Here is a 27200-nt window from a genome sequence, read left to right as displayed (position 1 = left end):
ATATACTTATCCTCATGTTACTCATACAGGCCCAGTCAAAGACTGTGAAATAAACACTATTGTAAAGATAACGAAAACCATTGTGTGCGGCTGGACTGGTATTCATATCCCTCTTCCCATTAAAACCACAACAAAATGACTAAACAATTACAAAGACAAGTCAGTTTTGTTTAGTGAGGCTTTTACATTGAAATAAAATGCTGCAGCCCAGCAGCCCGGTAGGCACCACGAGCAGTTAAAAGCTGCAGCGGTTTCCCCACTCTGGATTCCTGTGAGTTTAAAGCGCGCCAGCTCCGCTCAAATGAGACTAGAAGGAGCCCTTTGGACTCCAACCCCGCCTTCTGAGCTGATTGTGAATGGCGTGCATGGAGTAATGAGTGCTTGGTTTGATTTGGTGAGCCAACTCCTCTCTCCTTCTGTGTGTTTTTCCCCTGTTTCACACATAGAAACAACTCACTGTTTGCTTTTTTAAATGTTTGTCTCTATACGTTGTGTAATGCAATGTAATATGTTCATTTTGAGACATTTAGTTTGCATGAGAAACACACCACCACATGCATGTATACATGTGCAGACACGCGCACACGCACACGCACACACACACACACACACACACACACACACACACACACACACACACACACACACACACACACACACACACAGACACACACAGACACACACACACACATGCACGCGCGCACACACACACACACACACACACACACACACACACACACACACACACACACACACACACACACACACACACACACACACACACACACACACACACACACACACGCATTCCTGGCCCCTCGCTGGCACTCATACTCTCAGCAGGTATGTCAGTGTGGAGACAGGCGGTGGTGTGTGCCCCAGGAATGCGAAACCTGACCTCTGAGCTGGAATTCGAGCCTCCTCACTCATCTTCACTCTTCTCAGAGATAGGCTCTCATTGCTGGGCCTTGCAATGCAGAGTACTTAAACTGCTACATAAAGTCATCTCCAACAACTTAAGGGTTGGTTTAAAGCTCTGGCACCGGCTAAATGAAGATCTCACAACACACTGAAGACAAAATAAGCATCAAAAGGATAGCACTGGCGGTTCCTTTTTAAAGGATGAAAGAGAATTTACAGGAACAGTTTTAGGAAATACTCTTATTTGCTCCCTTGCAGAGAGGGGGATGATGTAACTTTCACGGTTGTGCAGTAAATGTGAAGTTGCAGCCTGCAGCCGTTAGCTTAGCATAAAGACTGAAAACAGTAACAAAATCCTCTTATCTGCAACTCTAAAGCTCACTAATTAACACGTTACATTTTGCTTGTTCAATCCGTACAAAAATTTAAGTGTAAAAACAACTCGTGGTTTTACGGTGGGGTTATGTGCTGGACTATATCTTGACCGCAGCTGTAACTTCCTGAATTTACAGCAAGATGTATGGCTCTCTCACGCTGAATGTAAGACTTGATGCTCTATCACATGTTAATTAGTGAGCTTAAGAGTAACTGGTAAGTGGATTTTGTCCATTCAGACAGAGCAGTTCAGCTGTTCTAATCTTTATGCTAAGCTTAGCTAACCAGCTGTTGCTTCATATTTACTAAACAAACATAAGACGGATCTTCTCATTAAATCAAATAAGTGCATTTACCAAAATGTCAAATTATTCGTTTAAGCTATTCTGCATAATAAGCCAGAATGATTCCGTTTTCCGCAGTAAGTTGCAGTAGGCAAACTGTGTGCGAATGAGCCGGAATGAGAGCCATTAATGTGCAGTCTACATGAGACGGGGCTCCTCTGCAGGCAGAGAAACATAACAAAACAGAACCATCTACGTGGACATCTCGGCTCCTGAGGAGAGGAGGAAGAAAGCCCACATGGCTGAGCCTAACCGCCTCGGCAGCTCCAGCCGCCCAATCAGCCCCAGTCCACAGAACCACCGGCACTGCAGGCCAAACCTCAGACTGGAAGCTTGGAAGGCAAAGCAGTGTGACTGCATTTCCTGAGTCCACCCCATTTAAACTCACAATATGGAACATATTAGGAGCCCTGTAGAAAAAAAGGGGGCCGCGTTCCTAGATCTTCTCTTTTACAGCTCCTCGGAAAAAAACCCCCAAAAAACTCAGTCAGACTTCTAAAAGGACAAACTGGGCCTGTGGAAAAAAGTTGTTGAGTTCTTGGCAAGATCAGTGGGCATAACATACTTTAATATATAGGATTACTTCTCAAAACATGTGAGACTCAGTGTTAAGTGAATGTATTTTGTATTACTTAGCAGGAAGTGTAAACCTGATTTGTGATTGGTTCTCTCAAAGAGTCACATTTAAAGGAAAAAAAAAACCACGGGCAGACACAACCACAACCATGCAGGCATAAAAATATGTATCTCAGCACTGCTACAGCACACTGCATTCATGTTCCTCACAATTTAGATAGAGGGGTCTGGAGGGATTTGATCATAGCTCATAAAGCAATTCTATTAATGGCTGAAATAAATTATAGATATTTTTCAGACAATATCACACAGCAAATGTAACTTTTCTTCTCATCAGAGAAACTCCTCATGCAGACAGAAAACTCTCTCATACAAATTGAAATATTAAAGAATGTAATTTTAGTGGTTTCTGCTGTAAATCAAGCCCTGTCCCTTAGTATGGGTTAACTGAACGAGGAATTCTGATTTAAAGGGGAAAAACATCCTAGTTTAGGCGAGAGAAACTGAGCCGGGTCACGCTTGTGCGCACTTAAAGGAGAGACGCCTGTGTTCAGTCAGTGTGTAATAGTGAAGGTGGGGTGAGACTTGACTCTGCCCGCTTCAGCCTTTTACTCTATTGAAGCACAATGCACACAAATGACAACAGGATTTACAGAAAACCACCCGAAGCTATGTGAATCATCTTAATTCAGATTACCCAAACATTCCCATCTTTACATTAATGGATGCAGTAAGGATCCCTGTATTCTTGTGATTTGAGTTGGACAAGGGGAGGCAGCAATAAGCTGTTGATAAAGGCTGTCAGAATTGAGCCTAAGGGTGTGTGTGTGTGTGTGTGTGTGTGTGTGTGTGTGTGTGTGTGTGTGTGTGTATGTGTGTGTGCGTGCGCTTACACTGTGGCATTCTTTTAACCTCTGTGGAAACTCACTAAAATAAATCCTTTTCGTACGTCAGAGAGGCCCCTGTGCACCCTGTAATTACTGAAGGGAGGGTGGGATCTGCAGAGGAGCATCAGGACTAGGCTGCTTTTGGCTTCTGAAAAACCACCTAAATGCTTACTCAATGGTCTGTTCCAGGCTCAGTTGGAGGCCTGCAGCACAGTAGCAGAATCATGGTTTGTCATCGGGGAGATACAAAACAAAAATTTCCCATTGAAAGCCAGATCTATCCGCACATGGGAGAATTAACAAAGTGCTTGTGATGGCTGTAGAGACACAACATACACCTGTGCCGGCGAAGGCGCGTGCAACCCACACCAAAGCACAGACACATCAGTCACACCGCTTCTCATCCGTCTTGTCTTAAATTCAGCCTATTAAGGTGGAAAAACACCCAAAAGGAAAAGTCTCCCTTTCTTGGCTTGCTCTGCGTGCCGGTCCATAATCCCCTCTGAGAGCGTGGATCCCCTGTGCGCTGGCAAGTGTCAACTCGCCCAGTAAGTGGCGAGCATGGCAGCTGCGAGGAGCCGTAATTAACACTCTCAGCCAAGGTGAGAAGACTTCCGTGGGCCAGAGAGAGAGAGAGAGAGAGAGAGAGAGACAGACAGAGACAGAGAGAGAGTAGAGAGAGAGAGAGCAGGAAGTGTTTCAGGCGCTCTGTCGTTACAAAAGGTGCTATTACCTCACTGTGTTTTTACTGGGGCCAGATGTGCACAGGACAGGGTCATCAAATGGACTGGCTAGCCTAGTAGCGAGCTGTGGTAGTTCCACATCTGCCTTGCTCAAATGACCTACTAAGTCTTCAATTCTGACTTTTGCATGTTTTATCGCTCTATCCTCTTATGAACGGAAAAGGCTGAATCCACTCTTATTATTATTATTATTAGTCTTAACTTTTAATTTACGCTCACATTTAAGCGAGGGATGTGTCTGCAGGTGTGCTCACCTTTCGTTTAAAAAGGAGCTGATGTGTTTAGTGACTTGATTGTAATTATCAGAGACCTCAATCCTTTGTTGCCAACTGTGAACACGGAGAACCAGGCTTTAGGAGAGGCTTACAGACAAGAATCTACAGTCTGAGGAATGTACTGAGGCTTTGGCAAGACAGAAGCCATAATAACAGGGTTTGGAAATTCAGGCCTTTAAAAAGCAGTTGTCCACACAACAGCTCAGAGAGACTCATCTGTGCAGAGAATGCAGATGTATATCCACATATCCACCACGTCTGTATCTTACAGAGTGCTTCATGCTTGTGTTGTTGTGAAAAGTAGTTACTATGTTGTTTTCTCTCTAACATCCATTTCTAATCAATGCAGAGTTGCAACTACAGCTCAGTGTATCGAAAACAGTGGAACAAAATGGCGGCTGGGGTTTTATGGGGCTGAGAGTGACTTCTCCAGAAAATGATTGAGGGCTGCAGCCTGCTAATCAATACCATTCCTGAGCACACAAAGCTGCTTACATGGCTTTTCCTTTCTCTCCTTCATCTTGCTCAGAGTCAAAGTCCTCCTGCCACAACTATTCCAGCTCTGGAGCAGAGCAGAGCAGAGCAGGCGCCTCTCTAGAGATGCAGCTTCAGTAGATGTGTGTTGTTGCAGGGCCCCTCCCCAGCCCTGTCTAATTAGGCCCCCTCGCATACCCTCTGTGGTGGCTTGTGTAATCTGCCCACTATGTGTCTTAGCTCCTCGCCACCCCATATAATTGTCTGCCAGTTCCTCTCCAGTGGTGATGTGGGCCCTTTTTCCCATAACAGAGACACAAAAGAGCAGGATAATGGCCCCCAGTTGTAGGGAAGAGAGCAGAGGCAGAGACAGAGGCGGAGTGGAGCCACTCCTCTCTGCTGTTTGAACTCTACACAGTCTTGGCTCCAGACAGTCAGCAGGCCTGGAGAAGGCTGTCTGAGCGTTTATGGAGGAGGGGTAGGACAGAGACGCTACGCTCAGAAGCCCGCACGATTGGAAAGTAGCATTTTCAACACAAAATATGACAACCTGTCATTAAAAAAGCACCCTTCTTCATTGTGTCTTTCTGCGTGAGTGAATTCCTCTCAAACTTCAAAAAGCTCATCCAACAGTTTGATGTCTTATACAACCCACTTTTAAAAACACATTTCCTTGTAACTGCACAGTTCAGCACTCATTAAATCAGAATCAGTGTTACTGAATGCCTCTATTGCTGAATATTGGCAGAGACCTCTGCCCCCCCCCCCCCCCTCCCCCTCCCTACCACCACCGCCAATCTGACAACCCAACACCAGCAATTATGAAGGAAGCCAGCTAAACCACATCCACCTTGGCTGTAGTTTTTAAGATTCCAGTAGGCTTGTAAAACCTCTTGGTTTCTCTACATACATTCCAGTATCACTGTGGCGGTTTCAGGGTGCTGCATCCCTGGTCAGTTATGACAACATCCATTGTGAGACAAGCTGGCTGTGGGGACCTGAGACCTGGGACCTGCGACTGCGGGCCAACGATGATGTGCTCAAGAAGAAATACCTCCGGAAGAATCGCCAAACTGCTGAGCCTGGGTAGTTTCATCATTTCCACGTACACTGTCCTCCACTACACCATCTCCTCTCGGTCCTCATTACTGGGGCTCCTTAGGACCTCAAGGACATGTGGAACACTTGAGAGCTAGCTTGTCTTAAAATCTAGTTATGCTGTAGATGCTACGGAAATAAAATCAGTTATCTGCTTTGGTATTTTAATTAACTCCTCTATACCCACGGGTGCACACATCACAATACTCTTCACAATGACCGTTCTGAATAAACAATGTCATGATTGCTCTGATAATCTTCTGCTTGGCAAAGCTGAGCTTAAGTGTGCCTCTGATCTTTGTATCACGTGCTCCAAGGCTAACTGGGAAAAGAGGATCCCAACGGCACACAGTACTTATTTCATTATAATACACGGTGGTGTATTTTAAACAAATCACAACAGGTAGAGCTAAGTCAGGAATCAATACACATATAATGAAAATACATCAGAGAGAAATATTGAATGTGTTGTAAACAAACAGCTAATGATGCACACCAAACAGAGAATTATTATGCGAATACTTTATTATCAATGTGTGAATGGTGTTAGCTTTTTGTCTGGATATTAATAGTATATGAAAACTATACACCAAATCCAGGCTCATCCTAATTTTGCTGTATAATTTCTCAAGTTGGTATTGAAAGATTCTTTATCTTTATATATATTTATATATATAATATATATAAGCCAAAGTGCATTTTCCGTTTTTTTCCTCTTGTCCATATACACATTGCACCATACATAAATAATTACATTGTAAAAATGACTCCGTATTTACAAGTATAATATATATTTCATATAATATATAAAACTTTATATTAAATCTAGGTAGATGATATTTGGGATAGTTTGTGGGGTCCGTCTGTGTTATCTATGGTTGTTGAGGAGGATCTCCAGCCAGCAGGGGCAGGAGGTGATGAACTGTCTTGAGTAGCAGGGGCCCCAGCCCTTAGCAAAGCTGATACGCACACTGTTGGGGTCATAGGGTCCGTCCATGAGGTCAGCCTCTGTGGTGTGCCTCAGGAGGCTTGAACGCTCATAGTCAAACACCTTGATGGAGTATCCTGGCATCACCTTTCGCACCACAAGAGTTCTGCTGCTTGGCACGTCCAGAGTTGGGGAGTTGACAAATATGGGGTGCTCACTGCGGTTATACGCCCAAACCCCGTCCGGCTCTTTGCTGAGGAGGATGCCATAGCCGATTTTGCCTCGTGTGCGTTGAACGGTGCTACTGCGGTGTTCCAGGTGGAGCTGGCCCAGGCAGAAGCCCGTGCCCTGAGGTAGATCATAGAAGATACTGACGGAGTGCTCGTACACTGTGTAGAGGCGACCCACGCGCGTGCGGTGCTCCCAGTATGCCACGTTACACCAGTGGCTCTGCTTAGGGGCATCAGGCGACATACTGGCATCTACAATAGACAGAAGGGCACTCATTAAACAAAACATAAACAAAAGCAAACAGGCCTAGTAAAAAGGAAGGCTGAAGTTTTCAGGGATTAACTATCTCTTTTTATTGTTCAGAGCAGATGGCCACACTATAAATACTGAAGGAGGCACTGTATTGAAATCTAAGCCTTGTATAAATACCACTGCACGCACACACGCACACACACTCACACACGCTGCTATACATATCCTGGGGGTGGAGAGTGTAGTGAGGTCAATCCAACGGAAGAACTGCAGTTTCCTTCTCTGCCTCGAGAGGGCACTATAATGATTAAACACTAACCACCCAGCACAGAGGCAGCCACATCTCCTCACACATGCAGTTCTAAAACAGGTCATGTTTACTAAAATTAATTTAGGGTTACACTCAGTGTTTCCACTGAATATAAGTCCCTGCAGTAGTTGGGACTGGATAGAAAAGCAAATGTTTGCCTGTGCAAATGCTTTTCTTTTTATACTGGAACAAAGTTGGCATCTTATTCCTAAACAACTCTGTCCAGTAAATCAGCTTGTCAAGTCAGTTTTCATGGCTGCAGTCTGTGAACTCTTTGCAGTGACAGCCCTCAGCACTCCAAAGTGAGTTACTGCTCCCTAGGTGGACTTCTGTCTTCACCATAGTGAACAGACACACAGCACTGTGACTACTTTCAGAGGCTGCTTTCGTCCACACTGCTCTTGCTGTCGTAAAGTTATATCGTTCATAAAAATCTGCGGCACAAGGAGAGGGGCTGGTGGAAGAAGAAGAAAAATCACAGAGTCCCATGATCTTCACCCTTTACTTTTCCAGAATGAGGCTGCCTCTTTCTCCTCTTCCCTCGCCTTCTTCGCATTCCACAAGAGAGGGGGTGACGGGAGAGGGCCAGGCAGGGGGTCCCTCTCCCCCTCCACCCGGCTCTTCCCCCTGCTGTGGGCCCAGGGACGGCATTCAGCTCCCTGACAACTTAGCACAAGCCCGTGACCCGCTGACCCCCCAGCCTTCATGCTATCAGCTCCCATTAACTCACACACAGAGTGATGCCATTATTTTGCTTCAGAGAGTCTATTGGCACCGAGGATTTAAAGCCTGGGCCTGTGGCCTCATTCCTTTCAGTTTCTCTGCTCTAAGGGCTTAATGACCGCCTGCCCCATTAACAAACGCCTTTAAGGTGGAGTATCGTGGATCCACACAGCAACAGAATGCCTCCCTCACCTCCCACCCAACTAAACCTTTCTGCTGAGTGACCCACACTAGTAAAGTTTATACAAAGATTAGCGAAAACGTTGACCAGACTTGCACACACAAAACGCCTTCTGGTTCAAGGCTCTCTGTGTTGTGGAGGGGGAGGAAAAGAGTGAGCAGGGATGTGTGTGTGTGTGTGTGTGTGTGTGGGGGGGGGCTGCAGACAGGCTCTCTGTGTGTTTGCGCACACACTGATGGCTGAAATGACCCCCTCTCTTCAGGGGCCCCAACATGCATGTGCCATTAGTGAATTCCACACTCCAGCTCCTCCACTCTGAGCTCAACTTTTACTTCAGTGCGGCTCGGCCACACAAAGAACTCAGCCTCAACTTGTTTACGGCCCTGTATTGTCTCAAATCAAATGGAGCCCACACATCAAGGTAAATTCACTTTGAAACTGTGCATACAAACACAAAAGACCAAATGGCTACCGTCTCCTACTTTTTAGACGGGCAGAATAAAGCAAAAGCAATGTGGTCAATAGTGTCTAGTTTTCACACGTAGTCTGGAATGATGGTAGCCAGTAAGACTGCAAGGACCAGGAAGAGGAATGAGCAGGACAAAGGTTAGAAATGTCTCAAATGTTAAGCCTGAGGGAAGACAATGAGCACACCATGAGCCAGGCCTTTTCCTGTCGCTCTGTTGTGTTAAGCGTCTACGTGTGCCTGTGCGCACGTGTGTCTCCTTCTCACGAGGGAGAAAATCAGCCGGCGCGTTTGTGTTTGTGTCTTCAACTTGTGTGTTTTGGCTAAGTGGGGGGCTGAGGTGAAGGCTCTGAGAGAAGAACTCATTAGGCGTTCTTCAACAGAGATGAGCTATCACCAATCGGCACACTGTTTGGACAATATCACCACAGCAACTATAGCCTCCTCTCCAGAGCTCAAGCTGCTTTCTGCTCGCCTTTCTTCAAATCCTCAGTAAATGTTTATCTACATTTTCCAACTGATACAAGAGACTATAACGCCGGCTTTAATTTTTACTGTATGACCAGAAAGTTATGCAGAGAAAGGCCAGGCCAAAGATCAGGCCGAACCTAAAAGTCAGATATAAGAAATCAAGGGTGTGTGTCTTCCTCCCTTCTGACCACAGCAAAGACACCAAACTCTCCGTGACTCCATGTTGGGCTTTCTGAGGGTCTGCTCAGGGCGGAACCATGACAAGCTGGGAGCAATTACTGGTTTTCTGCATCCATTTAACCCTGCCACCTTTTAACAGCTCAGTTTACCCATTAGAATAGTAGCGTATGTTATTATTGTTATTTTATTCTCAAAAGCCTCTCCTCTTAGTGTCAGTCTCAGAGTCAATGGACACAGCCACAGTATGGCTGCTGCACTTCCTGTTCCTGCTGCCGGGCAATGATCTGAACACATAAAGGAGTTAATCTACTCTGACGCCTTACGTAACCAATCTCAAAGTACTGGTATAAAATAAGGGAGATAAAGGGATCTGTGGAAGCTGATTGGTCTACAAAATGTTCCATGGCCATAGCTGCTTTATTCCATGTATTTCTTGGAAATACAGTGTTCTTGTTATATGATAAGGATAGCCTCTGTTTGTCTTTCCCTTAAGCTTCTAGAAATAAGTAAACAGATGACGACACTCGAAATATAATAGGCCTGCTCATACGTTTAGAGAATTAAAAGGGCACCTGTATCTGCACGTACTACATGTCTTTGTACAGTCCATCACACAGTAAACAGAGACATTTAACAAACACTTCTCCAACTACAGAAAGCATGTGGAGAGCTGGATTTCCATAACAAGGTGCAAGCTCCCATGAAACCATGTGAAAATGCTGATTTTTCTGTTTCCCTGTGGCCTGTCTGATTGGAGAAATCCAGAGTTTCAAAGGCAGAAACTCAAAGTTTGCGGACAGCGAACAGTACCACATGCTCGAGTCAGCTGTAGTTATTGGTTTAACAAAAATTATTTATGTGCATTAAAAAATGTAATGAATAAACTTTTAACAAAAGTTGTCAAATGAATGCAGCAGAATAAAAAAGTGAAATGGAAATACTCAAGTAGAGCATTTGAGTACATGTACTAAAGATAATATAGGTTACTGTGATAGACACAGGCCAAAGCAACAGAAATACTGATCATGATTATAGCTCTTACATGATTTTTCCAATGCCAACATGCCACTAACACAACCCTTAAATATGTCTATGATAAACACAACTTGCCCTTACTTTTTCCACAGGTTTACGTATGGAAAAAAAGCAGATCGCCTCGCTGAGCTCCTTGCACTCAAGGGCGAGTTTGGATAATTACTAAGTACACAAAAATGGGGGCTTGAAAGTTTCAATGGCAATCCTTGATGATCATCCAGTAATGCTTTTAAACACAACATGAAAAGGAGGGGGAAGAAGAGGGAGAAGCAGAATAGAGCTGCCCCGGGGTAAACACAGCTCCGCAGCCTTGTAGTGAGATGAATGGGAGGCCGAGTGTCAGGGACAGGCAGACAAACAACAGCTTCCCCTCCGTGCTAACATCTCCCCACCAGGCTCCGGGGCCACCTCCATTATACTTCATCTCTCCTAATCCAGGGCGGCGGGCAGAAATGAACTCATTCCTACAAAACTTTACTGAGGACGACGAAAAAAAAGAGCAAAACAGTGTTGCAAGTCCCTTTAAGCAGTGCAGTCGAGGGGAGGAGAGCAGCAAGGAGAGGAGGGGGGAGCAGCAGTCTCTCATCCTGTGCCAAGGATTAGATTCCCCTCCAGCTATTAGACTCTACCAATGAACTGATAGGCTGGGGGGCTGGTGGTGAGGTGGGGGCATGAGGACTGTCTGCCTGTGTGTGTGTGTGTGTGTGTGTGTGTGTGTGTGTGTGTGTGTGTGTGTGTGTGTGTGTGTGTGTATGTGTGTGTGTGTGTGTGTGTGTGTGTGTGTGTGTGTGTGTGTGTGTGTGTGTGTGTGTGTGTGTGTGTGTGTGTGTGTGAAAATTTAGAACCAATTTTTTCTTTGTGCATACCTGTACACTCCCCCTACTATAATTTGTTCGATTTTTACAACAACAAAAACGCCAAACTGGAATTAAAGCAAAAGCCTCCCCCTCCCTATGGTATGGCTTTAATTCTGTAGACAATGGTTCCTACAGGCTGACTATAACCCCTGAGCAGGCCACATTTAGGCTGGCGTCTGGGCTATCGCTGCCATCAAAGTCGGCTTTATCAGACAGACACGCTAACAGGAGCTGCTCTTATATGTCTATGGATTTTTCTCCCTGAGGTCTGGCCTTTCTCTGCTGAGAGAGAGGGATTAGAGAGAGCAAGAGATAGGGAGAGAAAGATAGAAAGAGCGGGAGAGAGATACGTGCTGGGAGAAAACATTGTGGGAGCCAGAGAAACTGAATCCAGTCACCAAGCCTGGCTGGTCACAATGGGAATGCTTTACATTGTCATCCACTTCCTCTCCACTTTCCCTCCGTTTCTGTTTCGGGATGACCCCATGAGGGAGGAAAAGTGCTGTACCCTTGATAGCAGATAACTAACAGAATCCATAAATTAAATCAATAAACAACAGAGGGTGTAAAAAGCCCAGGAAGCTAAGGAGGATAATATGGAGGAGCCGTCTGGGTGCATGACTACGAGACAACTGGTTTGAGGGAGAAGACTTTTTATTTTTTATTTTTAGAGGAAGAGATTGTGCTGCTCATTTCCTCAAAGTTTTCCCCCAAAGCTCTGCAATGTGTCAGAGACACCGAGCTCAAGTGATGTGGGTGATGCAAGTGAGGCCTAGGAGAGTCCTTCAGGGCATGTAAAAGCTCTGTGAAAACGGTGGGGGATGTTTGTAAATGTCATATCTACAGGCGGCGTTAAAGGCCAGCAAAGTCTGAGAGAGCACCGAAAGCAAAACACTCAGCGAACATCCTGCTGTGTGGCTGTGCCCTTTCACCTCCCCATACAACCTATCTGTTTGTGTGTGTGTGTGTGTGCGTGCGTGCGTGCGTGCGTGCGTGCGTGCGTGCGTGCGTGCGTGCGTGCGTGTGTGTGTGTGTGTGTGTGTGTGTGTGTGTGTCTCAGTGTTTGTTTGTGAGTGTGTGAGGGAGGGTCGAGCCAAGAAGGCTGGAGCGTTTGAGTAGAGGAGACCCTGTACATTCCTGAACTCCCCCCTCCTCCCCTCTCTGTGCCTCCTAACTTCCTACTCTGGTTAGGACAGTGTGGGGGGTGGGGGTACAGCAAGAAGGTCGCTTTATTTCTCCTTTAAGAGTGAAAAATTCTGACCAAATCCCACGCCACATGAGAGAGGAAGTGTTGGCTGTGTGGTCTGATACTTTTACATACACTTTTATTTGATTAATACTTTTCTTCAGAGTTGAAAAGCAAGACCCGGCACTGAGGGAGGAAACTGACTTTAGCTCGCCTATATACTCAAGCTAGCTTGGTTTCAAATGAACAATAACAAGGAACTCTATTATTACGGGTTATATTAGTCCGACTAATTTAAGGCGAAAGGTGGGTATTTAGTTTCCACCGGGCTGGGAGGTGAACCAGCTATGATGGACAGAGTTGCTGTTCAAACAATGGTTTCCTATTGATCGGCCCAGTGGATCAGAGTCTGTGAGGAGAATGTGTTCTGTCAGGATAATGTGGCACCAGAGTTTCTGTTTCAATCACAACACTTGCTGGGCTGTAACCCACACTGCTCCACCGCGGGCATCCAGACACCAGCTCCCCAAACAAAGACAACTGTTTCCCCCATCTCCGACAAGTCAGCCCGTTTACAACAAGCAAGACATTCATTAAAAATGCAGGAGTGAACATTCCCAATAATTCACAAAGTCCTTCCCTGTCAACATCTGCAAAAAATCTTGAAGCTAAAGGGAATGGCAGGATTTCATTAGGTAAATTATGTGCTGGCAGTCGCAGAGAGGGGAAGAGGGGGAAGCTACAGCCAGACCTCTAATCTAAACCGTACCCTGAAATGCGACAGCCTGACTGCACGTACTAAGCCACACAGCCAAGATTCATAAATACACACAAATAAAAGATAAAACACACACTACAAAAGTAAACACAATTTGCCCTGGGGAAGATAATAATCAATGAGAATTTTCCGATAAGCATATTTATGACTTTTAACTCCTAGTTGCAAAAAAACTTTATCTCAGAGTATAATTTGCCTTGTCATGTTGTGCTTTGTGTAAAACAAGAGGACATACAAACTTATACAGGAAACAAATACTTTGGTCAGAGCACGGCACTAAGCCATTGTAAACACTATATTATCAGTGTTGTTTTGCTGCAGCATCACTAAAATAAAGGTTTTCTGCTCAGAAAGGCGTCATCTTTCGGGAACAAGATCCAAGGCTCCAAATGATGTCTATCATACTTGGCCCCATGTTAGGACAAGGGAGTGGAATGAAGACATAGCTCCAGTAGATCAAGGAGATAAGGAGAGAGAGAAAAAAATCAAGTCCCTGTCTCTCAGTTTACAGTAAATTATAATAAGTTTAAGCTCAACGCAACAACAACTCAACAATGAGCTCCTATCCTTTCCCTCCGGCAGTAAAAGGTTTGTGTAGAGATGTCGAATGACATGGGCTCATACAGTTAATCCACACACAGCATTCTGGAGGCTCAAAGAATGTGCTAGCTATTCTGAGTTTTAAAAATACTGACAGCCATAGGTTCAGTCACAACTGTCAATGCTCCTCTGAGGAGGAAGGGGAAAAAAAAAAACTTAAATCTATTTTCACCAGCAATCAGACCACATGCCTAAATCATAGCTGGGTAACACCAGTGTCTGGATTTATAATTGTGGGCAAAATGGTCAGAAAATAAAAACAGCATCCACAACTGGCACCTCCTTCACTACTGCTTGCCAGGCTTGCAAGGCTAGCACATTTACAGTGGCCAGCTCAAATGGAGTATTGTTCCCCCTCTCAGCCTTGAGAGGAGGCACACTAAAACACTAAACTAACAGTTGGACATTCCATACATTTTTAATGGCATTGCACGCTCTTTATTTGTTGCTGTAACCCTTTGCCCTGAGCTGAATGAATGGAGCTATTGGTGGAGGCTGGTGCTGGCTGCAGTGTGAAGGAAGAGAAGATGGTAACAGCAGCCCTCCCTAAGCACACGACAAGATTAGCTCACTCACTTTGTTTGTTAAGGTAGAATATGGGGCAAAAATTATAGCCTGAGCACACCTCCTGTTATTTCTGCAGACAATACTTTCTATCTGTGTGGTAAGCCCTAAAATGAAACATAGTCCACCTTATCCTGAGAACAGTACACTCTGTAAATTCAAATGACAAAAGTGCAGCACTGTGAGCTTAGACACAGTCATGTATGAGGCTATAGATTTATCTTTATCTGTGAGCCCTTCAGACGTTAGTCAAACACCCAGCTGCACTGGCACCACTCTGGCTTGCCAAGCAGAGACAGATAAATACTACGCTCAGCAGGCTGGTTTCTGTTGACATGTAAGGGGTTTCAGGCCTCTCCAAGGACTGCTTTAGATTAGCATGGCTTTCACACTGCACGTAGAGGTCACATTACCTCATCATTTCTAGGATCTGTGTTGCAAGATCTGACTGAAAATATAGTGTAAAGAAATCTTGACACAATGAAAACTACACTCCTGACACTCCATCTACGTGACAATTTAAATTGAGAAAAAGTGCTTTATTCAAACTTACATTTCTGCTGCTTGACACAGCTCACACTAAGGAGATTTCTCCACTAGGAACCTACTGTTAATCTTGACTTGGCTCATAGCTTAAAATCTTTACAAAACTCCAATAAGCTTGAAAACAAACTGCAAAACATCCCAATCCAATGGGAAGATGACTGTTGCAATCTGACAGATGGGAAACAAACTGCACCACAATAACACAAATACAAACACCCTTCCATACACAACAATAAACATGTTATATTATACATGAGCCAATAAGTCAGCTAGACCATGGAAGACTCTGCTGAGGATCCTCAATGGCATAACCCCTGAGAGAACAAGTTCAAAGTGGATTTCTGACACAGTCTAACAATGCTGAGAAAGGGAAAATGAAAAATGGCCTTATCGCTCTTATCAATGGCTTTTTTTCTATGTGTATGCTTGTTACGTAAGGGGAAACGGAAGACAGCCTCCCAGGACAGGAACGGATACTTGAGACAAGGACTGTGGGTACAGGCCCTACACCACTACACAGAGAATAGAGCACAAGACCCTTCAGGATGTATAGCAACAACTCTCTGCCCCCGGCTTAAAAATGGACTCTGCAAACTAGACATGACATACGGGTGAGGAGAGCCCCCTTATGTCCCCCGAGATGCTGGCCTTCACTTCAACATTCCTCAGTCTCCCCCGCTGTCAAAGGGGCAATTCACCGCCCAGTACTGCTACAAAACCAAGGCAGCGTTTTAAAACAGGATGTTTGTCTGAGGCCTCCTTCCCCTCAAATAAACAATCCGCAAAACCTGATTTCGGGAGGCAGGGTGGAAGCACTCGAGTCACATTATTTCCACATCCCGTATCCTGGAGCATTGGGGTTCCTGAGGGAGTGTGGGCGGCCAAGCACTGGGAAGGCTCAGGGCTGCGGTGGAAACCTGAGGCCATGTGCCAGGCTGCAGGGGGAGATGAGCCCAGGCTGCATCACTCTGGGGTCTGTGGGATGGAGCAGGGGTATCATGCCTTGCGGCAGGGAGGGGGACATCGCTAACATGCTGATGCGGTTGTCACTCCATCAGACCATACCGCTGTCTGAGCACTGCAGAGTCAGTGTACTGCTGCTACACAAAGACGGTGAGATGTCTGCAACGTGGGAAAGAAATACTCTATATACTCAACACACTACATTTTAAAGCAATCCTCAAAAGATAGAGCAGCAGGACGACAATTATTAGCATTCAGTTGAAGATGATGGGTCTAGAGCTACAAATGAATCATTTAGATATGCATTTGGTGTGCTATGAATGATGTCACCTGCATTATTATGTCACCCTGCATCATTAAAGCTCAGGAGAGAAAAGAAGAGCACAGTTTAAAAAAGCCATCTGCAAAATACCAAAGCCACTTCAATGATATGAATAGATGATCTAATGCGGAAAAAACATAACTAGACAGCTCAGAGCAAATTAGAGGTGCAATCCATCACAAATCTTTTCAGATACGTACAGTAGGCACGCTATTTAATTAGTTCCTAGCAGAAGTGGAATCACATGCCTTCAAAGTCAGATCAACAAGTACGAGTCCAGTCTAATCTACTTTAATCAAGAGAAGCATCACATGCCTTGATTAGACTGTCTAATTATGCCATGCATATCCACAGTCTGACACAGACAGAGGCAATGGTTTGATGCTTAGTGCTGGCCTCTTCCTGACACCGATGGGCGGGCCGTGATTAGTACTAACTACACAATTTAATTTTCTTTGCTCTTGAGTGTGAATGTATGTCAGTATGCATCTAGATTTATAGTTGGACCCAGAGGAAGAAACATAGACTTAAAAATGTATAAACAAATCTTTACAGCCCCTGCACCTATGCATTGTAATTTCCCTGAGAAATCTGTTGCATGACTCTAACAAGGCCCTTCCCATCTGTCTATTAACTGCTTTGTTCTGCCTGGAACAATCAGTCAATACCAGAGTGGACCTGACACAGTGCATGCAGACGAGACATCCAAAGAGACAGATTACTGTGTGGGAACCCTGAATACCTGCTCATGCCCTTTTCCCTCCAGTAAGTGCTACAGCACTCTGTGTAATCCACCACTAACAACTTTCAATCTTTTTGCTCCTCCAGTCCAACTTTTCTGCGCTCTTAGGAAGAAGAAGAGAAAAAAGTGGAAAATGTTTCTTTTTTAAAAAAAGGACAGTGACTCAAATAACTCTGTATGTCTTCTGATCATCTGACCCAGCAATACTGAGGGAGCCCCTCCATCCACATCAGTGATCTCAACTCACACCAAATTGAGCGTGCACACAGTATTATGCTGACAAATTCCACTGGGTTGATTGAGGACAAAACTTCTGATGACTGGAGAATGTAGGCAGACTGAAGCCATGATCTCATAAAGGTCTAAACCAGGCACAGAGTGAAGGCCTGTGTCATTCATTGTACTAAAACGTGAATAATTACTCCACAAAGTGACACTGAGCGCTCTTAAAAAAGACCATATCTTCAATGACTGAAACTCTTAAGAAGCATCCAAAGGCATCCTTGGCAGGCCTCCTCACATTCAGAGCAGCATTATAATGAAGAAGTGACAAGCATAAAGAGCCCCCAATGGCAGAGACAATGTGACTGACTTAATAAAGTCAATGTGTAGGGGGAAAACACCCCCTCAGACAGTCATACAGGAAGCAATGAGACCTGCTTCAAAGGGCTTCACTCTGATGTCCACACAACGAGGCCCAGGCAGTGAGGAAACAGGTGTGTGGGCAGACTGGGAGGGTAGCACCAGCAAAGGCACATTCCCTCACACACACAGTGCTAAGGTATACTGTGTATGCAAGCTGGGCTTGCACATGACGTAAACAGATATGACAGAGGGGCATGGTGTCGCTGTCTCTATCCCACATTGTGACACAGCCATGTTTAAATAAAACACTGGGAATGGTCCAAATGTCTATAGTCGAAGTTATGAGTATTGCAATAAGAGTAATACAATAATGCGCACATGGGGAAGCCTTTTAAGAATGCATGAGTGAGACTCTTTTAGCATGTTTAACAAATGTGGGAATCAGCCAGAGGGATGAAAGAAATGTATCTGCATTTAAATTAGCTCTAACATTAACTTAACAACAAAGAGTGTATTGATTTAAAGACATACCTCATATTAACATGGCACTAAATAATCTAAAGTAGAAGGATATGTGGAAGAGCAAGCTTATCTTCTAAACCAACCAGTTCCGATCTGTTTCTCTGCTATTCTGTGATGCAGAAGAATGCTCAGTGGGTAATTCTGTAGCCCTGGGCTGTAAACTGTAGTTGATTATTTGATTACACCCCTCCAATCCACCAAGTGCCCCCCAGACTTGCTTTTTAAGAGGTTTACTTGTTCCTGCACAAGGAGGTGGAGTCTGGCTCTCATAAAACTCCTGTTACACAGAGACAGACACTCTCTCTACCCGATCTGCAGGGGGATTCACAGAGTAAGTCATCTCCAGGTCAGCAACATGTCCAACTTGACAATATGCATTACATGCCTTTGTGTTAAAGCAGAACTAAGTGGGCTTTATGAGGAGGCCTTCAGGCTCTCGGTCTTATGATGGAATATGCTTGGATGATCTGTATCACTGGATTCGAAAGGTTTGTTTCACTGAACATGAACACTCGTTTGTATTTAAAACCAAAGAACCATCAAATGGTCCAAATGCAACATGATCAGAGAAAAACTGGCTACACAATTTTCTCACAGCACAAAACTAAACGAAAACTACCACCCTGTAGAGCACTGGTCATTCTCCTTTTCCAGTGCCAATGCAGAGTGATATGGCCCGGCCTGTACAAGCAGCAACACAGTTGGAAGAAACCAAAGCCTAGCATGTCTAGATCCTCCCTCCTCACCACAGTCTCTGAGGAATTGTGGTGCGCGCTCTGACAAGCCCCTCATTTGTTGACTCAGGGAGTGTCGCCGGGCCATGCTGAGGTGGTGACAGCATGTGTACTGGGTAGGAGGGGGCCTTTGCTGACTGAATACTTCACTCTCAGGTAGCCATGTCAACTACTCAGTGTCCAGGCGTATGAGCCATGGCAGACCCTCTAACAGGAAATGCTGTTCCCTGCAAACCCCAAAATGAGGGCTCTGACTCCTCGTCCACATGATACTGTGCATTCTGGCTGTGGCCCTAATATGAAAGGGGAGGCATGCTTACTTACTCTATACCATGCGAAAGGAGTGTTTCATTTCAAATCAGAGGACAGGACTGTTTCTACTCGCTTCCTCTGGTGTGGCCCCATTCACAGGAGCAAGTCCATTTCCCTGAACCCACCCCTCCCTGCAGCCCACTTACGGCCAGGCTTGATCGAGTTGTACATACGAGTGTCTGCACACATGCATGTGCACAACTATGTGTGCTTGTGTGTGTTTCTAAGCGAGCTTGGATCTTATTACAGTTTTGATCCCACTCAAATATTTCTGAAAGAAAAACAGAGGAGGGGAGGCTGGCTCTGAGGCCAACGCACACGCCCCGCTGAACCTCTGCACCGCTCACAATGAAACCTTTATCTTTAAAGCTCCGACTGTTCGTAATGGCCCTTAATGAGAAGGAATAAAGTGCAACATCAAAATGAAATTACTTTCATAAGTTTGCATAGTCATCCAGACAAACTCACAAGCTATGCAGGGTAAAGCACTGAATTGTTGTTAAAGTACATTTTGAAAAGAATTATACCCCCCTTTTCTTTTTTCTAAGCTTGTCTTATTTGAACCATTTCATACATTGCAGCACTGAACAGTCATGAACGCTCGGTGATTTATTACCATGATAATATGGTGATTCATAGATTGCATTATTCTGGTTTAAAGCTATATTCACAGACATGCTAACACATCGGCATGGAAAACACTTATCTCTTATTTACAAATGAACATCTGTCTTACGAGCTTTATTAAACAAGCTATCAACTTTAATGATACTTCAGGGAAAAGGAAAAGCCCCTAATCAATGTAATAATGATCTATACCACATGGATGATTTCATCATCAACAATCTGCTTTAATCAAACAGAGTACTAAATATATTATTTTCTCATGACACATTATGTTGAAGCTCTTTTTTCAGGCTAGTTAATGTGTCACTATACGAGCCCTTCAAACAGCGGCTCACACATGTATCCAAAATCAAGTCAAATTATAATTCAAGTTGATATTTATTATCTGATACAACTGAATGGTTAAAACCATACTTACTTCTTTGTATTGTATTGTATACATAGCGTCTGCTGTGCCAACTAAAAAATGCCCCCTACGCTTACAAAATGTACATCACAACATAAAAACAACTTAAGTTGTTTGATAAATTACTTCAGTATTTACAGAGTGGCTCATCTGGTATGATACAGTTATGGTACGCATTCATTTCTAAACTTAGTAAAATGCATTTCGGATATAAAATCCTTATTTGGAGACTGGCGACAGATAGAGAAACACACCCACCTGAGAATTCCCCTGGTGTGATATTTGGTGAGCTGGCTGCCTCAGTTTCAGTGTAAGACAATGTGGAGTCTGACAGATCTGTGGGAAATAAAACAGAAATTATTCATCTGCAGCAAGTCTGAACTCTCATTGGCTACCTCTGTGCACCTCCTCATTTCAAAGTTTTTTATTTTATATCAAATTCAAAACAATTAACACCAAGTTGGGATTTATCCCATAGTGGATAACCTGGCAACTTCACTAACAGGCTTTACCTGATGACATCTCCCCAAATGCCGCCAGAAACCTCAGCTGTACTCAGGCTTGCAGCTCCAGCTAGCAGCCAGGCTCCAAAGTCCCAGCAGCCCATAGTACATACTACCCACACCATACTGCCCACAATGTCTCTGGCTGGCATGCTGACATCATGCCACATGCTGGCCTAGGAGTCATGTCAAAGCTACCATGCAGTTTGCCAGTAACTGTGCCCAATTAGAGCCATTAAAATGTTCCACATTGCTTTATTCCTTTCCATTATACCAAAGCCTAAACAAAAGACTGACCATGCCCTATGCAATTTGCAGGCTCTTGATATCTATCATTATGAATGAAAAAAGAATTAAGTAATTACAGTTTTGCAACTACCTGGTTACCAGTCACAACACAGAGGATCAATATTAATAGCAGAATTCAGATGAAACAATAAGTAAGGAAGTGTCACTTACCCAGTGGCTTGTGTTCTTCATTAGGGGAAAGCCTCGAATAAGGAGGTGGGGGTGACTCTGTAATATAAAACAGTCATGTCAATAACCTAATAAAGGAAGAAAATGCTATTTAAAAGAAAGAGTATCTCTTGGAGTTTTGGATTGACAAAACAAAACATTTAAAGGCATCACCTTGGACATCTTTCACTTTTTTCTGACATCTTATAGACCAAACCGTTAATAAGGAAAATACTCTGCGGATGTAATCGATAATGTCAGTACATTTTTGGATACATTGACTAATATACTGTCAGAAAATAATTGTGCGTTAACAAGTTAAAAGCTTCTGGTGTAAAGCGGCTGACAAAGCTGGTTAGTGAAATAACTGTAAATACATTGTAACACATATACACGCTTCTTTGCATGTCTAGATCCCAATCTATTTAATGTTTCATATTACAATAATTCAAAGGTAACCAAACGTTGGTTACTACATTATATCTTGTGTGAAGTAATAGTCATGAGTCTTTAATAAATGAAAGTAAAAAGAACCATGCCAACACAACAAAAAGTCTTCAACAATTAAAACAGTTTCCATTTGAAAGTAGCCACCAGACTACATTTCAACTTCCACAGCGTTGTCTGCACTACATAATTAAATCATTTTGTTCAAAATCTCATTAAAAAGCTAATAAAGTCAACAGAACACTATTTGTTTCTAAGATTGAAGCACAATCATTTAACTGAAGCGCTCGTTACAACCACATACACTAACCATAACTTTGAGTTAGTAGTTAAATTAATCTGAGTAAATCTCTGCTTTTTAACTTCATTTTGTGCACAGAACATGAATTTATCCAATAAAGACAGGAGAAATGAAAAGAATAACTTGCACAAGACGGCAAAAGCACAAAGAAAAGAAAACTTTGTGAGCACATTGTGACCTCGCCTACAGGGAAAAGGGGAAGGAGAAAAGCATAATAGCAGCGGGTCCTTTAAGAGTGGCGGCAGTAATTGCTGGGATCTGAACTCAGTCACTCAGATACACAGCTAGTCAGTCTGGCGCCAGTAGTATGCAAACTGTATATTATCACCACTCCTTCACCTAAATAGCATGAGGGGACCTCCTTAGGACAAAAGGGCTTTTAAAGTGCAACTTGAAACTGATCTCATTTGAAAATGCCTTGCAAAAGGAAAGGAAAAAGTTTTTGCACACTTCAATCCAAGCTTTCTGTTACACATTATATACTCTTTTATTTTCTAAAACCTAGACAAGTGGTTCATTTTCAAATAATTCTAAAATCAAACTCATGTACATTGAACTGTAGTTGACAAATGCCTTAACACTACTTGCATTTTTTTTGTTTCACAAAGGATTAAACAGTGTTTCAATATATATTTTTTTAATGTATTGTATGGTAGTCTCATATAATTCCATATTTCTTAATTCCCCATCTGCAAACAATGTAAAAACCAGTGATTAAGGTCTTGATTCAAAGCCCCCTTCTTGAATAGCATGAAAGAAATACCAGCTCTATCGGGCCACGCATGAGCGCATGTGAGCTATGTCTACTACGAGCCTCAGTCCCAATATGGGGTATGTGCCCCTCTCCCTCTCGGGAGTCAGTGGGGTCGAGTGGCCCGGCGTTTAAGGTATGTCAAATCACAGGCTTGCCCCCTGCCAAAAATTGAATCTGTTTAATATAGGTCAGGAAGGTTCTGCCACAGATAGCTCATTGATTGTGAAAATAAAGCTCAATCCTCGACCGCAACAACTAAACTGACCTATAGCACTAGGTCCAAACCGCTGAGTGAGTCTATAAAGTCATACACTGTTGATTGATTGGCCGAGCTGGCAATGAAAAATAGCCTGTCAGCTAACTCAGGCACATTTACATTTGTTTGGATTTAAATTGTACATTGTCCCTTTTTCAAATAACTCTGCAACAAACAGAGGTAAGCAAAAATGGTAGTATTGACAACCACGCTGAAGGCACTGACACACTAAAGCTTATGAAATTATTTAAAGACCTTAAACTAAAGAGATGTACCGACAAGCAGCATTACAAACAAACTTCCTACTTCATTGAAAGGCCCAGATTTTGCAGGTTAGTGAGTGATGCTCTAGTGAAGCACCAAACTGTTCAAATACAACTTTCAAGGCGACTAAAATCTCTAAAAAGTTTCAAACAACTGAATACTTTGCGTTCATTTTTGTTGTTTTTACTGAATATACTAAACGAGAAAAAAAGTAGACAGTTTCACATTTGTTTTGTTAAATCTACCTCAGCACTTAGGAGTTGGATTATTGTTCACCTTGCCATAAGGATGACTTGAGTAATCATTAACTATTTAATCAAACAGCCAGCCTTTCTCTCTTGCAATACCAGACAAATAAAACATGGTGATAGGGAAAGAGTTTCTGAGCATATTACAAGACCCTTAACAATTTTACAATCATGGAAAGTTAATTTCTGCCATATAACTATCAATAGGCCATGAGCTTTTTCAGTTTTCATAATCATTTGACTAAATGGGCAAGATGCATCTGCAGGACTTACTTGCATGCTCATAGAACATTATCATGTTCAGAAATAAAGATGGTGGCCTACATGACTGTGATTCAAGACAACAAAGTACAGTAGAGACCCAGATACCTTATGGTTATCTTTTAATGGACTGCCTGGTGACTTAACAAACAAAAAGCTGCATCTAGCTAAGCCTGTACATAGTTTATATGTCATGGTAGATTATCTTACCTGGCCCACAGAGCCGGCTGTAGTGATAGGGGTTGCAGCATACTGTTGGACCGCCCAGGGCCCCAAAGCTCTTACACTCACAGAGCGGTTTGAGCTGGGCAGGGTGCTGGAGGTCGGACCAGCGGTACAGTTTACACACGAGCAGCTGTGGGGATGCCACTTGGCCGCCCAACCTCAGCTCTGTCCGGGAAATCATAACACAGTCGCTAGGCATCCCTCCTCTGGACTCCACTGCCTCTAGTAAGGTATCCAGCGCCCTTTCCTTTAGCCGTTTTAAAAGAGAGTATGTGGCCGTTTTCAGTTCTTGCTCCAACACCGTGCGTGGCACCGCCTCCTGCGCCTCAGGAGAGCCGCTATCCCGTGGTCCAAGGTTCCTCAACACAAAGTGACACGACCCTGGATCCCTGGTGCCCTGAGCTGTCTCTGGACCCCAAAGCTCCGAGTGGTCCCGGTCTTTAAATAAGCAGCATGTCACTGTCCTGCATTCTCTGTCCTGTATGGAGCGGGGGCTCCCCTGCTCCTGGACGCACACCGCACCCCCATCTTGGTCCGACGTGATCCCCAAGCCGCTGCTCTCCACGGGGCTCCGGGTGCACACACCCCCAATGTCCCCTACAAGAGACCCGCTAGGGGTCATCGGTGTGAGCTCCCTTTTGGGAATTTTCTCTGGGTTGTTTCCGAACAGATCGTCCCTACAGCCCTCACTAGTTGTGCCACTTCCATCTTCCCCTTCTTTATCTGGGATCAAACGGCTTCTCCAGAGTCGCCGCACAAGACCTGAGCGTTTCGTCCTGAACATACGACAACTTGAAAATCTATATGAGGGTTTTATTCTTGTACGGATATCCGAATATTACAGACACTTCTACGGTCGTTGCAAAACATTAATGTCTGTGAAATGCCGTGCAATGCATGCACAGCCAACTGACGAACATTGGTGGCAAAATCGCAACATTAGAGTGAAGGCAATTTTGTTGCATTTACAACAACAAAACCGCGCAATAAATGCACTGCAGCATTCCGATCAAAATGCATTCAATGAGCCGAATATACTGTAAATAACCAAGCGGGTGAAACTGACTTATTATCCAGGGTCGCGGCGAAATTGACTGCTTATGTCTTTTACGAACGGATACAAAAAGTACAACACATAATAACATAACATAACATACTTGGAAACATAATCCAAAGCCTGTAGCCTTCAACCAAAATACGGCAACTCGCAGCCTGAAACAGTTTCGGACTTTTAACAAACTCAAATGTACTTTGTCGCTACACCGGCAGTAAGAGCATGAGGTACTTCGAGGCGATTTAATCCAAAGAAAATGCACTAGAAATCAGGATCCTTGTCTTCTTCTTGAGATGTTAGTGCACTTCTGTTTTTTGTCTTTTTTACAATCCCAACAAAATATCCATGCGAGCTGAAATTACATGAAGGGGATCAATCCGGGGCTGAGTCGCGCTCCTGCTTCTCTACTCAGATCTAAACCAAACTGCAGCCCAGATCCCTTTCTTTCTCCGTTTCTCTCTTTTCCTTTTTTCCCCCCTCGCTTCCTCTCTCTCTCTCTCTCTCACACACACACACACACACACACACACACACACACACACACACACACACACACACACACACACACACACACACACACACACACACACACACACACACACACACACACACGGGGCCCCCGAGGAGAGCGGTGGAGCCATTGGCTGACTACCATCATGTGCTAGTCTAGACACTTTGGCGGCTGTGAGCTGCACTGATTGTTGCGCAAACAAGGTTTCAAGTTTCTTAACTCTTAAAGGAGAAACACCCACCTCTAGTTTTTAAGTTAAAGTTACCAAAACTTATTTACATCTGTGCTGCTGGCAGGCTGTGGCTGTGATAAGCATAAGAAATCGTCAACTGAACAACTTTCATGCCTAGGAGTGTTGTTGTTTTTTTTTATTTCCCAACTAAAAACTCTCAGTTCATTTTTTTGTTCTTAATGGGGACACTAAAACGTGGCCACAAGTTGGTGATATGGACACTTAGCAAATTAGATTTTGTATGTTTTTACAAGGATTATAAAAAGTAAAGCCAGAACAAAACATAAAGGGTAACACCGGGGATGGTAGTAACATATTTTATTTGTGCATCAGTAACTCAGTGGTTGTTTGCACTAGATATCTCAAACTTTGATACATGGTACTCATATTGTTCTACTACAAATAAAACTTGGGTGGATGTCTAATGCACTAATAATAGCTGGGGACAGATGAAACAATAAGTATGTTTATTTCCTTATATATATATATTTATGCCTATTTTGAAGCATCGCATTAGAAAAGCCGTATAGAAACGTCAAAATCCACTTAAACTTCCTCAGTCGTGCAAAAAAGTTTTTGGGTTCACTTGAGGTTGTTTTTGTCTTTGTTGAAAAAGGGTTGATGTGTTAAATGGCATATGGAAACACATTTGCCGAATAAATTCTGGGCCGCGCTCAGCCCTGACAAAACATAGCAAAACATTTATTTAAACTGAAACAATGTTGCACTGAACACCCTGTTCTGTACACAAGCACACTGGCTTTTCAATACCACAAGTTGGTTAACAACTCTGACACACCCACCAAACGGAAAAAAATTTTGCACAACGTTGTACGCCATTTTGAGGCAAACTGCAAACCGTGGGTTTGAACGCACTTCTGTTTCCAGTTAGAAACCTCTGCTTCTTCTACTCTGATTACAGCCATGCATAGCTTATAGGGCAATTTCTGATGGCGAAATTACGCTGTAGACTAGTTTATTCGCCCCAGACCATTTGATGGAAGCCTACCCAATTTGCTTTTTTTTGGCGACATTTTAAAAGTTTGATTAAAATTAGCTTCCCATTTGAATGGAAACACAGCTACATTGAAGTAATCTTTTGCGGCACTTCTGACTTCTACTGTCGAGTTGGGCTGCTTACCTGGCGGGAGTTGGGACAGGGGTGTGAAGTACAGTCTGATAGATACTCAGTGTGTTTACATGCACATCAGTAACCCGACAGAGTAACTCAACCTCCGTTACAGTAGGTGGCACAGTCTTCCCTGGGTTTAAAAATAACATATTTTTTTCACGTTGTTTTCGGCGCCAAACTAAAGGAGTTACTGTATCTAGGTATGTTAACCAGGGTATGAAAACTTTGATTTTACCCGGGGTATGGTGTTTATGGTGAGTATGCCCTTAACCTGAATATAATCAGGTTTTTAAAGTGCATGTAAACGCACTGACTGATATCAGTACTTGCGAGAGAATCTGA

The 27200-nt window shown here is 43.7% G+C and overlaps 1 protein-coding gene across 1 annotated transcript; it reads right to left on the bottom strand.

Moving 5' to 3' along the window:
* Window positions 1-6257: 6257 nt before the first annotated feature.
* Window positions 6258-25397, bottom strand: smad6b (SMAD family member 6b). The gene is made up of 4 exons (XM_083917301.1): window positions 23915-25397; window positions 21177-21233; window positions 20473-20550; window positions 6258-7103 (listed from the first exon to the last, which is right to left on the bottom strand). The coding sequence occupies exons 1-4, from the start codon at window positions 24711-24713 to the stop codon at window positions 6562-6564; spliced, it is 1476 nt and encodes a 491-aa protein (XP_083773427.1). The 5' UTR covers window positions 24714-25397; the 3' UTR covers window positions 6258-6561.
* Window positions 25398-27200: the final 1803 nt, after the last annotated feature.

Source organism: Echiichthys vipera (assembly GCF_963691815.1).
Source record: "Echiichthys vipera genome assembly, chromosome: 7".
Taxonomy (NCBI): domain Eukaryota; kingdom Metazoa; phylum Chordata; class Actinopteri; order Perciformes; family Trachinidae; genus Echiichthys; species Echiichthys vipera.
The sequence above is the reverse complement of the archived record's forward strand: the minus strand, read 5'-3'. Positions and strand labels throughout refer to the sequence as shown.